The 14930-nt window shown below is 40.1% G+C and overlaps 1 protein-coding gene across 5 annotated transcripts in view; it reads left to right on the forward strand.

Moving 5' to 3' along the window:
* Positions 1-14930, forward strand: part of LOC140467305 (copine-8-like) — a 594693-nt gene that overhangs the window by 288708 nt on the left and 291055 nt on the right. For all 5 annotated transcript variants that reach the window (XM_072563573.1, XM_072563576.1, XM_072563574.1 and 2 more), the window contains one exon: positions 11218-11281. In XM_072563573.1, coding sequence (XP_072419674.1) covers positions 11218-11281 — 64 coding nt within the window. The remainder of the gene's footprint in view (positions 1-11217; positions 11282-14930) is intronic.

The following is a 14930-nucleotide window of genomic DNA, read 5'->3' on the forward strand; positions in this document are numbered from 1 at the left end:
ATTGTTCCTGATATGAAACTAAGTCGAGGTATTTTTCCATGGTCCAAATATGTTGTTAAAGTAGGTTAGAATGAACTTTATTCTGCATCTATTAATATGGTATTTGGATTGGAGTGCTTAACATTGAAAAGGGAATGGATGAAGGGAATTGGCCTCTGCAGTTGGGTGGAATTGCAAGAAAGAAAGTCAGAAACACCAAGGCTATTGCAATCTCACTGCTTCATACCTGTCCTGGGAACCTCTGGGCTGCTTTCTCCACAACCTAACAAATTATGGATCAAAGTTCCACCCCAACTTATGGGCCCTCCTCTCCCTGAGGTCACTTTGCCCAGAATTGTAACTCAAAGATTATTATACAATTTGAAATCAAGCTGATTCAAGTCAATTGAGTTCTGAAAATTTCCATGACCCAGGCATTTTGTCATTTGTCACTCAAGGACAGATGCAGCTGTTCGGAAGCATTTGACAACATTGGCCTGTGACAAGCTACTGAAGCTACAATAGTCCATAACAGAGAAATCTAAAGCAAAGTTGACTCAGACTGAATAGCTTCATTTTAACACATGCATTCGTAAACAATTGTGGACAATCATTCAAATTGACTGTGAGATGTTATGCTATCCTCAATATTTAGCAAGTTACTGTAGTCCCAGATGATTGCTATCTGAATAGAAAGTGAGAACTGGTAGTGGTTTAACCTGAGAGTCAACATGCCTCAAGCTAGGAGAGAGGTTGAGAAGGAGATTCCTTCATCATAACCAATGCTGTTTCAGGAATTGAGCCCACTCTGTTGGCATCACTCTGCATCAATAATCAGCCATCCAGCGAACTGAGCTAATCAAAAAGTATTTGTTGAAGACTGGTTTCTGTGATAGTGAGGATGCAAGAGAAGCCTGAAAAGGATCTACCACGTAGCACTTCTGACTAAAGATGGTTGCAAATGCTCTAACCATTTGCACTGATGAGATAAGCTCATTGTGGATAGGATGATTATAGAGCTTCCCCTTCCAATTAAATAATGAATTACTCACTATCATTTATTAATAGATATGGCAGGAGTACAGAAGGATGCCAATTGTTGAGATTATGCAGCTCTGTTTATTGCATGCGGTTTCCACTGCTATGCATGCAAGTAGTCCTGTGTTGTAGTTTTACTGGGTGCATCACATTCTGCTGTTGCCATGCTTTCTTAAGTGGAATAAACAGAATTCTGGCATCATGGTATTGATAGAGTGAGGCTTAATGGGCCTTAACATCCCTATTTGTGGTGGAACACAATTCTACTGATGCTGACGAACACACTCACTGCCTAGTGGATGTTCTCCTTTGAGCTGCTGGATCTGTTCTGGCTCTGTCCCATTTAGCATAGTGATAGTGTCCCACATGTTGCAGGCTGCCTGAATGTTAAGAGGGGAGTTCATCTCCATTAGTACTGTGTGGTGATCACTCCTGCCAAAACTACTGGGGTTTGATTGAATGCAAGCATTCAAGGTTGACAAGAATGAGGTCAAGTTGGCTTTTCCATCAGGTTGGTTCTCTAACTATTTCCCATAAGCTCAGTCTAGCATCTGCTTCCTTCGGGACTTAGCTACCACTGTTAGTTTCTGTGGTAGTGTCACACTGATCCATTTTTTGGGGGATGGGCATTGAAATCCCCAACAAAATTATGATTTCTCCCTTTACTTTCCTCAATGCTTCTTCCAAATGGTGCACAGAATGAAAGAGTACTGATTTATTAGCCAGTAGAATATGGTTGATGGTAATGAGCAGATTTCTTCTGTGACCTGATACTTCATTGTCTCCCGAACTCCTGCACTGCCTCTTGACCATCTAACTATGTACCTCCTGTGGATCTGTCCCTGCCAGTGAGAGAAAACATACTCAAGGATTGTGTTAGAGGAACCTGGAACATTAAAGAAAATGTGCAGGGGACATTGAAATTCTGCAGAGATACATATACATGTTAATTGAGTCAGCAAAGGACTGGCAGATGGAGTACAATGTTCGAAAATGTGAGATCCTCCATTTTGGGAGGAATAACAGAAAAATGGGCTATTAGTGAAACAGTGAAAAATTGCAGCATGTTGCTGTGCAGAGGCAGTGGGTGTTCGTGTGCCTGAATCACAAAATGTTGGTTTGTAGATGCAGCAGTTAAGTAAGGCAAATGGAGTATTGTCCTTTATTGCTAGAGGAGTGTTAAAAATAGATAGGTTATACTGCATCTGTATAGGGTGCTGATGAGGCCACACCAAGCATTATGTCCAGTTTTGGTCTCCTTAATTGAGAAAGGATGTACTGGCACTGGAGGGTGCAGAGAAAGCTCATTAAATTGCTTTCAGAGTGAAGAGGTGAGATTGAGTAGACTAGGACTATACTCGTTGCAATTTAGAAGAATGATGGGTGATCTCCCAGAAACATATTAGGCTAAGAAGAGAATAAATAAGATAGAAGCAGAGAGGTTGTTTCCACTGCCAATTAGGAGGCATAGCCTCAAAGTGGGAGCAGATTTAGGGCTGAGTTGAGGAGGAACTTCTCCTCCCAACGAATTGTGAATCTGTGGAATTCCCTGCCCAGTGAAGCAGTTGAAGCTACGTCATTGAATGTTTTTAAGGCAAAGATGGATTTCAGAACAATAAAGGAACTAAGGGTTTTTGGTGAATGGGTGGGTAAGTGGAGCTGAATCCACGAAAAGATCAGCCCCATAATCTTATTGAATAGCGGGGTTGGTCTGAGGGGCCAGATGGCCTACTCCTGTTCCTATTTCATATGTTTCTACAGTCTCTGTCAGAATGGCCATGTCAGACTGTTGCTTTAATAATCTGTTCAACAACTCAACCAAATTTGGTATAATTCTTCTGATGTTAGTTGGAGGACTTTGCAGGTTTACTTTGTTTTACAAAGTAATGGTTGTGAATGAATTTATGTTCATGTTAAGTTCCACTCATTCTGATGATGTCACATGCATAACAGTGGCGATTCACACGAGTTCCAGAGAGAGGCAGGTGTACGCTACACAGCTCCTGATAGTCCTAAATAATAATGTCCAGCAAAATAAACGGTAACTGTTGCTATCATGCATAAAGTACTTAGTTATATAAGATAAGTGGCTGTTCTGTTTTGATTAACCAATAATCCATCCTTTAACCCTGTAATTAGGCAGGCCATAGAATCACCACAGAGAGAGAGGGATCAATGACAGCAAACTGCCCAATCTAGAACAGACAGATTTTTGCCCTATCTTAAAGTGGTGTCTAGTTTAATTCTGGTGGTGAGTAAACCATCAAATCCACACTTAGAGCTTCTTGCACATTTTAAACTGGACAAATCCTTGAATTTTCTTCCCACAATTTGTGGTATTCTCCCCTTAAACGTTTCTAAAATTGCTTGAAATGAATATACACAGTTCAGCCAGAATCAGGTTTGGTTCTTTTTAATGTTGCTAATGATCCAGCCTTCGCAATAATTAAATTGCACTTTGTTGTAATGTAGTAGAAAACAATTTTCCATTCGAACAGCTTTCCGTAACGCAATTTCAAAGTCCATTCTTTCCCATTCCATTTGAGAGTCTAATCTATCTGTTGGGAAGATGGTGTAAATATCATTCTAAAATTTGCCTTTTTGCAGTTTGAATCTTGTTATTCTCAAACATGAATACAATATTCCATATCAGTATTGAAGAAATGATGAAATAGTGACTAAAACTGATCATTGTGTAATAATAGATTCAGGTTCTACTGTAGGAAGAGGAAAAAGGGTAGTTTGAAGAAGAGATCCTGTGGATTGATCCAGTCTTGCACTTACTGTCTCAGTTCCATGATGCAAAATTAGAAATTATGTTTTACTACTTAAAATATATTATCCTTTTATAAAATATTCAGCAAGAGGCCAGATTATGTTGGTAAAATTGTTTTTTATGCCGATATAAGATCTCATTAAGAAATCAGCCCTACTGTTTTTGTACTTTATTTCAAATTGTAGTAAATAGCATGGTTTCTAGACTAGATTCCCTACAATGTGGAAACAAGCCCTTCAGCCCAACCAGTCCACACCGACCCTCCTGACGAGTAACCCACCCAGGCCCACCTCCCTCTGACTAATACAGCTAACACTATGGGCAATTTGGAATCGCCAATTCATCTGACCTGCATAACTTTGGACTGTGGGAGGAAACCGGAGCACCCGGAGGAAACCCAAGCAACACGAGGAGAATGTGTAATTGCATTTATTCTGCAAGAGATAGGGTAGCACACTGATTATTATGTTGTTACTGCACTCAGTTACCATAGCCGAAAAATTCTTCTTATATGGCTGTAGAAGTCCTATTTGATTTCACCTTCAGTTTACTTAATTCTTTTTTCATTGACAGTATTGAAGGATCAGCAATATCTCCCACCTACATATTGGAAAGAGCAGTTCATGTGGCCTACGAATTTCACTGATTCCATCCCTTTATCTGGCTATTATCTGATGCTGAACCACAGTGCTTATAAATTTGGTGACAGATGTAATCACAAAACAAGTTTGGCTGTCAGATCTGCTCCAAGACAAAGGTCACATGTTTCCATCTCTAACTTTGCCCATCTTCCCCCCATTCTCTCCAAATTGTTTCAGGTTATCTGTCCCTGAACATCTCATTCATGTCTTTGTTAGTTTTAGTCTTGACTTTTCTACCAGCCTCTTGGCCAGCCTTCCTTTTTCCACTTCCCATTATCTAGAGTTCATCCGAAAGACTGCTGATGGTATGCTAACGCTCATCATGTGTTGTTTACCCACCAGCCCTGAATTCAGTGAAATAATGGGTTCCCCATCTGACAATGGCTCCATTTAAAAATTATCTATCTTTTCCAAGGCCTGAGCCCATCCTTTCACTGTAATCTTCTCTAACTCTTCCCACTCCCCATAGCTCTCACCAAGACACCTTTGCTCCTCCAATCTGGTGTCTTGACCATTCCTGATCTTATTTGCTTAACCGTCGGTGGTCGTGCCATCAGGTGCCAGGTCATTGACTCTGAAATACCTTTCCTAAACCTTCCCATCACCTGATCACTGCTTTTCTTTGAGACAATACTTAAAAACTATCCTTTTGACTAAACATTTTGTCACTTTGAAGTTATTGCCAAGCTGGATTGATTTTCTTGCAAATATTTTGTCTCCCTCCTGTGTGACATCTTCAGTGCTGTGTAGCTTCTAGATGAAGTTCTGTTGTTGTGATCTGCCCCAAATTTATACAGTTCTGTTTGTTGTGGCGGGCAGTTCTACTTCGGTTTTGTGCTGTAGTAGTCCATTTCAACGTGTTTGTTTATGGAACCAGTAGATGAATAGCAGGCCTCCAGGAATTCCCAAGCTTATCTTTGTTTAGCCTGCCCCAGTATTGTAACGTTGTCCCAGTTCATTTGGTGTCCTTCATTGTCAGTGTGTATTGATCTGAGGGAGGACTGGTTGTGTCGTTTTGTTGCAAGCTGATGCTCGTGTATTCTGGTGGTGCATTTCCTATCCACTGGGCCTATGTAATGTTCCTCACAGTTGCTGCATGGTATTTTGTATATCACATTTGTCCTGCATGTTGTGATTATGCAGTCTTTTGTCCTGGATAGTAGCTGGCAAAGTAGTTGGTTTATGTGCTGTTACTATTCCCAAAGGATGTAGAAGTCTCATTAATTCTGAGACATTTCAAATGTAGGTGTGACTAGACGGGCTGCTCAAAATGATGGAATTATGAAAAATGGACAATAAATGAGACATGCTGGGAAATTGAGACAAGCTTTGACCGAAAGTGACTGTGCTCAAAGACTCTGGAATAAACATGCTGCAGAATCCAAACAGGCTGTAACTACAGTTAGGTAGTATGCAACTGACCCAGTGGCTACAGATAGTGCAATATACACTTGAATTAGAATTGAATAGAATCCATAAGACCATAAGACATAGGAGTGGAAGTAAGGCCATTCGGCCCATCGAGTCCACTCCGCCATTCGATCATGGCTGCTGGGTACTTCAACTCCACTTGCCCGCATTCTCCCCGTAGCCCTTAATTCCCCGAGACAACAAGAATCTATCAATCTCTGCCTTGAAGACATTTAGCGTCCCGGCCTCCACTGCACTCTGCGGCAATGAATTCCACAGGCCCACCACTCTCTGGCTGAAGAAATGTCTCCGCATTTCTGTTCTGAATTTACCCCCTCTAATTCTAAGGCTGTGTCCACGGGTCCTAGTCTCCTCACTTAACGGAAACAATTTCCTAGCATCCACCCTTTCCAAGCCATGTATTATCTTGTACGTCTCTATTAAGTCTCTCCTTAATCTTCTAAACTCCAATGAATACAATCCCAAAATCCTCAGCCGTTCTTCATATGTTAGGCCTACCATTCCAGGGATCATCCGTGTGAATCTCCGCTGGACACGTTCCAGTGCCTGTATGTCCTTCCTGAGGTGTGGGGACCAAAACTGGACACAGTACTCCAAATGGGGCCTAACCAGAGCTTTATAAAGTCTCAGTAGCACAATGGTGTTTTTATATTCCAACCCTCTTGAGATAAGTGACAACATCGCATTCGCTTTCTTAATCACAGACTCAACCTGCATGTTGATCTTTAGAGAATCCTCGACTAGCACTCCCAGATCCCTTTGTACTTTGGCTTTACGAATTTTCTCACCGTTTAGAAAGTAGTCTGTGCTTTTATTCTTTTTGCCAAAGTGCAGGACCTCGCATTTGTTCACGTTGAATTCCATCAGCCATTTCCTGGACCACTCTCCCAAACTGTCTAGATCCTTCTACAGCCTCCACACTTCCTCAGTACTACCTGCCTGTCCACCTATCTTCATATCATCGGCAAACTTGAGTGCCATCTCCAGGACAATCAGAAGCACAGAGTTTTTTTATCAGACACGCGGACATCTCACACCCTTGTTTGGAGAGGGCTACCTGACCTATGTGTGCCTAACACCTCCAGGAATGGATGCCCAAGGACCACCCTGCCATCAACATGTCAACATTGGGTCCACTCAATCAGGGTGATCGAGCCCTGAGCGATCTATTAGGGCACATAGAAGACCCTCCCAAAAGGGCTGGAAGACTTTGAACTATAAGAGTCACTGCAGCACCACCCTCAGGAGTGGTAACTTGTGACCAACCACCAAGAGGAGAAGACACTGGGAGATCACTGGGAGAAGACCAGGCAATCATCACCACTTGGATCAAGGCCAAGACCAAATGTGGTGGGATATGATCATCCAGAGTTAAGTTAAAGCACAAGATATTTGATTAGATTTATAGTGTAAATTGTTAGTTTGTAGAATATTTTATTATAATATTAATTGTGTTATATAAATAAATATTACCCTTTATTATTATTAAGAGTTGACTAGCAGTTTCTTTGCTTGGTGTAAGAGTTAAAACACACTGTGTCAGACGCAACATAGTGTAGGGGTGTCAGTGTTTTGTTACTTCTCCTAATGTGTGCTTGAGTGATACAGTGGAAAATTTTGTTTGATAACACTCCAATTAAACTTTGTTAAAGTTGCTCAAAAAAAAATTTGGCGTTATTTTAGCCACTGACGTACAAAGAAAACTACTGAATTGAAAACAAAGGTTGCCCTGAGAGGCAAACCATGTGTTAGATGCAGACAGATTGGTGGAATTCACGCTGCATGCAGCCTATGGTGTTGGTAAATGTCCCATCGTCTTGCACTAGCAACTCTCACATTGAGTATGCTATTCTCTTTTAGAAATAAATCCTATCAAATAATCTTTGTCTCCACTTATCTCTTGCAACTGAAAAAGAAAGTCTAGTTTGTGCAACCAGAATATTGATTGTCGATTATTCTTTGAGATGATTAATGAATCCTATCCAATGGTTCGAAGACTTTCTGTGCTTTGCAAATCTCAAAGATTTTCTCTGGATATTTCTGAGTCCTGAAAACTGCTTCATTCCGGTTAAATTAGGACAGAACATCACCTGCAACAGATCATCACCTGTTTTGACCAGGTTGTTATTATGATCGTCTTTACAATGTTTATTTTATTGACCACAATTTATCCTAATAACAGGAAACAATTCTCATATGTTTCCTAAATCATGATGTACCATCAGATCACTTGGCTCCTTGAAACTGAGCCAATCCATCTCTTTCCAGTGAGGCTGAAGAATAAGAATTTACTGGATTTTGATTCATAAGATGCCAGTTTGATTATTTCCTATGATTAAATTGGAACATCTCCTATAACTGTGTGATATGCTGTAACATGGTTAAAAAAACCTCTAACTTATAAATTCATAACTTGAGCGTACTCACACTGATCCTTTCTCTCAGAAATTGTGATAAGTTAGATATTGATAGCATATTACTGACTAATAAGCACCTTTAAGTAAAACTTAGAACAAGAGTCGAGAAAACACTCAGTACAGTCATGGGAGTTAACTTCATCTATTAATTTACTGAAGGGAGACTTGCTTCAGAACAGCAAACTTTTATTAAGGTGTTCACTTGAGTAAATATTTGCACTTGAGCACCACACAGAATAGGAAATGCATTAAGTAGAGGCCAACAATTCCGAAGTTGGGATTTCAGCTGAGTTGGTGGGATTCTGTTCATTGATGAACAATGATCCGAGGATCTAATAAACCATTGTTTGTGCATTGATTCCAAATGTCTCCATTGGGGAGGGCAGACCTTTGCACTGTGTGGAGGATGGGAAGGGAATTGACACTGGGCCACTGATCAGTCAGGTTTTCAACCCAAAAGTCACAGTGTAACATCTGTCAGGTTTTCGGGTGGAAAGTGTCCACAGATTCAGTGGCAGCAATACATAAACAATGGAGCTAGGATGGGTTGACGGGTGTTCTGTGTCACTGTTAACTTGCTGCCCATCATTCTGATTTATTACCACTGTAGATTTGATACAGTTGCTTTGGCACATTGATTAAGGCATTGAAAGGCAGCAGATGAATATTTTACTTTTCCAGATTGTTGGATAAGTGGATAAATGCAGTAAGTTTTGTAGACGAGGTTTCAGTTGTCTGATTAGCTGGTTCCACTAGTTACAATGAATGCAAATCAACTGTGAGATGTCTACTAAAGACAAGCCATTGGAAATCAAAATAAAGGCTGTTAAACACGTTCTCGTGAGTTGATGCTAGCTTTGAATTTTAACAGCAGTGGAGCATTCCAAAAGTGACACTTGCCAGGTGTATGCCATCAGATATTGTTCTTGGCTCTTTCATGAAGTGGCATATATCCAGTGGAAAATAAAATGGGGCAAGGTGTATAAAGGGCTGACATTTTGCTTTTATTTTACAAGCCAACCACTTACTTAGAGTGGTTAAGTTTACATTTTCTGGGATCTAAGAGCTTCTTTCTTCATTTGCTCTGTGACAATAGCAGTTGCTAAGTCTTAAGAAGCTTTTTTCAGGAATCCCCTAACGTTGTCTCTGAAAGCAGGGAACCCTTAGCATCAAAGCAGCTTCCTTCCCAGTGAATTCTGCAATGCTATTTCACGAGCAGCCTCTTTGAATGGGACTCTCTGTTCTCTAACTTTGACCTCAAAATTGTTCAAATCCAATTTCTGATTTTCTCCCTTTCACGTACTTATGTCTTTAAACATACTTTTTAATACAATGTAAGAGAAAATTACTGCACATGATGGAATCCATGCTGCCGATCCATTTTCCAATATTGAGTACTGCCCCCTCAATACTTAATGTCAGCTCTGATGAAGACTGTGTAGACTCGAAATATTGGCTTGCTCTCTCTCCACGGATGCTGCCAGAGCCACTCTGATTTCCAGCATATTTTGTTGGAAATGGACACAAAATGTTTGAACCAGAATATTTACATTTAAATGCCATTTTTTTCTAATCTTCTCCAATAATGGTATAGTCCAGATATAATTAACCATGAAATGTTCCTGAATTCATGGAAATCTTTGAAGCAGTACAAGCTGAGTAACTTGCTTTGGCTGAATTGTTTTGACTTCACCCATGTACATATATAGTATAATGCAATAGCATTTATGAATTTTCTTGGCTGGGTATATTTTTTTATTGAATTTAATACAAAGGTAAATAAAAGTCTTGTGCTACAATAGGCCAGTGCTATTATAGACCTATATTCTATTGGCTTCCTGTTGTAATATTTATCAACTTATTTGCTAATGAGAAACATAATCTGACATTATCTCTACCACAGTAATTACTGTCAGGTGTATGCAGATCTCAGATTTACAGCAATGTGTAGGAGGATAGGAACCAATCTCCCACTGTAAGGGTATACACTCTTCCAGTGCTGGAACACTAAAGAAAAGAGGATTCGACTGGTTATCTGATGGGATTCTAAAGTATTAATTATGTAATAAAGTCATTGTACCAAAATATAGCTGCTACAGTAAGGGCCATATCTTCTGTTTCCATTTTATCAAAATCATTAGTGTATGTTTTACATTCCTGTTTAAAATTTCAGCAAAAGTAGAGATTGGGAAGGGGCTGTGATTGAATTTACTTCATTTGCCACTTGACATGAAATCACCCCATATAATATACTGCCATCCAAAATAAGACTGAATGTTAGCTGCTACTATTTAATAAACTGGAGGTATGAAAACAGGCAGCAGAGTGAGAAGAAATAACAATCTGCTGCAGGCAAACACATTTCAAAGTACATCTGTTAAGAACTGGAACATGTCTTTGTTGGAGTCAATCGTGCTAAACTTGGCACACTGATGCTCACTATTGTCTCTGCAAACAAGAAGAAACTTGCTATTGTTTTCCATTATCACCATCCATTTTCTCGAAATGAGTGAAAGAAGTTGTTAAATGGTAATGTTTGTACAATGTTCCAACAGAATTGTTAATAGAATAATCTATCAAAAAGGCAAAATTAAACAAAGTGAATAATCCAGCAAGTACTGAATTTTTACATAGAAAACAAATAGTTCCATAAGTAATTATTTGTAATATTTTCTTTCATTTTTGATTGTTAGCAAAGATGTAGATAACAGAGTTTTTTTTATTCTTAACAACCACTTTTTTTAAACTACAAACTGCAAATGGAGGAAGGCAAACTTTATAGTCAACTTGATTGCTCTGAGTTACAGAAAATGTTTTACTTTATAATGCATATTCTTTGGACATGGTTCTTTTCATTTGCTAAGGATTGAAAAGCAGTTGAAAAATGATAATTAAAATGTCACATTTTTATTTCTCTTTTATTATCTGTCCACAGCGGAATTCCAGGAAAGAAATGTGGGGCAATCATACTGTCAGCTGAAGAACTTGGGAATTGTCGGGTACGTAAAAGCTTTCATAGTCACAGGAGAAAGTAGGGTTAGAAAATGCCTCCTGGATATAACTATTATCTTAGAATGTCATGTCACTCTGTACTTTTGTATTTCTAAAACCAGCGGAACTTATTTTATATTTGTTAGCCGTTATATTCACACTTCACAAATATGTGACTGTCAGTTGAGAATTGGAGTGGAAGCGCCTCAGTCCATTGGTACTCAAAACCATCCCATGGAGTTCTGAAGCAAGTTGCAAACTGGGGACTGTATATATCTCTCTGTTTCAATTGAAAGCTGTTTAAATATCAAAATCTGGATCCAACATTTGGTGAAGGGTCTCTTTCTCATCTTTAAGCTGCGAAAGGGCTACCTGTAGTAGGCATTCAAGCACCTAACCAGTGGACCTCTGACTAGCTATTGCTTGAAAATCACTTTCCCAAACTCGAGATTGCCTGACTGGCATGGTTCTCTGATGGACCAAGATGAGCCCCTGCTTTGCTATTAATGCAGTGGGGTCACCAATTGATGCCACAGCTTGGCATTCACTGGAAAGTTGAATGGTCATTGCAAGTGGACTGTATATCTGCTCTGCCAAAGCCATGTCTTTTCAGCAGAAACCATTGATTGCTGCCAACATCTTTTTGGTTGTGTTTTGATCAGTGAAGTTAATTTTCTATTGTGCCATTTAATTTCAAGCTACTTGTACTTGTGAACTCAGATTTTCGCTGTGACAGAGAGCTTCTTATTGTGGCAAAAATGGCCAAGGATCTTGGAAATCTTAAGCACACCATCTGAGCCCAACGTTTGTAATTTTCATGAGAGCAGTCTGGGGAGTGTGATCTGTATTTCATGCATGCACATTTTGCAAAGGAAGCTGGAGCTTTAAATGATCCACTGTCTCTGTTCAGATTAGACTTTGGACTCTCGAGTGACAATGGTGTTCATGATGACTCCTTTAAAAATGCCACAGCATATTCTCCAAAAATAATAAACTGTATGTTGTGATTGTAATAAGATCAACGAGGTGCACCTCATAGAATACAAGTTCCCTGATTGGTGCTGTTAATCTCGTCCAATCAGGGAGTTCTGGTTGACAGGTTAAAAAAAAGGGAGTAAAATAAGTACTACCGCAGTTAGGCGGTAGTGTGGGGGTTAAATAAAAAATAAATAAACAGGAGATTTGGGTGCTGGGGAAAAAATAAGCACTACTGCAACTAGGCAGTAGTGTGGGGATAAAAAAAAAGAAAAAAGGGAGTAAAATAAGCATGACTGCAGTTAGGTGGTAGTGTGGGGTTAAAAAAAACTTTTAAAGAGGAAGAAAAAGAATTTTAAAAAGGGAGTGTCAGACATCTTGTCTTTCTGAGACCTGGTTCTGAGGAAGCTGGACCAATGTCAGGGATTTTCCATGTATAAACATAGGGTGGCTTAGTGATGGATCGAAATTAGAGTGGGTGCTGGAAAAGCACAGCAGGTCAGGTAGCATTTGAGGAGCAAGAAAATTGACGTTTCGGGCAAAAGCCCTTCATCAGGACTGTAGGCAGGAAGCCTGCAGGGACATTGGTCTCTGTGGAGTTATTTCAATGTAGTTGATGTTCACTGGAGTATATACTTATGGTTTGGTCTATGCTAGGTCAGTATTTATTTAGTTGCCATGCTAATAATAGGGAAGACCAAAAAGGAACACCTTTATGTTTCTCCCAGGCACGCTATATGCATTAGAAGGGAGAAATCTGTGTTCTAGGCACCCCAAGTGACGTACTTGGGTTACAGAGTTGAGAAGAATGGGTTACACCTGTTGGAAGATAAAGTGAGGGTGATCAGAGGTGCCCTGCCTGTGTTGGAACTTCATTCTATTTCTTGGGCTGCTGAATTCTTATGGAAAGTCCATGCACAACCTGTCCTCTCTGCTGGCACCTTTTGCATCAACTCTTAAAAAAGGGTCAGCCTTAGAAATGGTTATGTAGCCAAGCCAAAATTTTCAATTAATTGAAGAAACAGCTATCATCCTGTAAGGTGCTGGCGAGATGTGATCTGGTATTGACATGTGATGCCTCCTTTTATGAGATCGGGATACTATTAGCTCATAGGTGGCCCAATGGAGAGGAACATCCAGGAAATTAGCTAATATAGAGTGTAAATATGCCCAAATAGAGAAGGAAGTTTTGATGGTCATATGTGGAGTAAGGAAGTTCCACCAATATCTTTATGGATGTAAATTTGTAATAATAATGGACTACAAACCCCTGCTAGATCTACTTAAAGAGGATAAGGCAGTGCCAGTCGTAGCTTCAGGCAAAGTTCAGTGCTGGACTGTAATATTAAGTGCGTACAAATACAAGTTGGAACACTGTCCAGGAGGCCAAATAGTGGGTGCAGTCCCACTGGCATATAGAGCACTAGAAGAGTCACTGGAAGAATCCGTAATAGTTTTAAATTTTCTGGACAGATTTCCAGTCGCAGCTGATAATATCAGATACATTAGGGACAGTCAGATGCTTTAGGAACATTTAAGCAGCTCTTAGATTGTCACATGTAAGATAGTACAATGAAGGGTATGTAGGTTAGTCTGATCTTCAAGTAGGATAGAAGGCCGGCACAACATCAAGAGTCGAAGGTTATGTACTGTGCTGTACTGTTCTGTGTTCTATGCACACAGAAAGATCTGGTCCTGGCAAAACTGAAACAGCTAATGGTGATGGTGGAAAGAAAAGGGCCTTTTTGGACCAGGAGAGACCAGGTCACAGAGGACAGCATATTATTATGGGGAGTAAGAGTTAGTGTCCTAACCAAAGGTCACTGCCAGATACCAGCTGAACTCCACCAAGATAATCTAGGAGTTTGCAACATGAACATGTTGGTGAGGAGTTATGTCTGGTGGCCAGGATTGGATAGAGACAAAGCTGCATTTGTGGGGCAGTGTCCTAGTGCCAAAAAGGACAAAACATACACACCAGCAGTTTACCTACATTTGTGGGAATAGCCGGGTAAACCTTGGACCCCATTATGTTGATTACACAGGCCTTTCATTGGTTCAATGTTCCTAGTCATGGTGGATGCCCACTCATCTTGGCTGGACAGTCATAGAGTGCACTGTTCAAACATGGGAATGGCAATAGAAAAACTGCACACATCTTTAGCAGTACAGACTCCTGAAAGTGTTGGTCACAGATAACAGAACATTGTTCAATAGCAGGGAATTTGAATATTTCCTAAAGTTGAATGACATTCAACATATCAGGACAGCTCCATACCACCCATTATCCAATGGCCTGACAGAAAAATTGGTCCAAATTTAAAGGCAGACATAAACAAAAAGCCCTACAGCTTCACTAGATACCAACTGTCCAGATTCCTATTTGATTACTGGACCACTTCTCCTGCAACTATAGCAATAACGCTAGCAGAGTTGCTAACGGGGTGAATACTCCACTCCAGTTGATATCTGATCTTCTCAGACCTGGTGGGGGAAGGTGAAGTGGCACAAAATTCCATCAAGCAAGAGAGAGAGTTTATTTCAGGGGGTACAGGAACCACAGGAACGGCCCTGCATGGTAAGAGGCATGGGCAAGGCGAGGTCAGTTCCTGTGGCATGTAAAGTTCAGGTAGGTGCAACAGTCCTGAACAAGCATATGGACTGTATGAATGCTGGAAACTT

Source organism: Chiloscyllium punctatum, chromosome 45 (genome assembly GCF_047496795.1).
Source record: "Chiloscyllium punctatum isolate Juve2018m chromosome 45, sChiPun1.3, whole genome shotgun sequence".
NCBI lineage: Eukaryota > Metazoa > Chordata > Chondrichthyes > Orectolobiformes > Hemiscylliidae > Chiloscyllium > Chiloscyllium punctatum.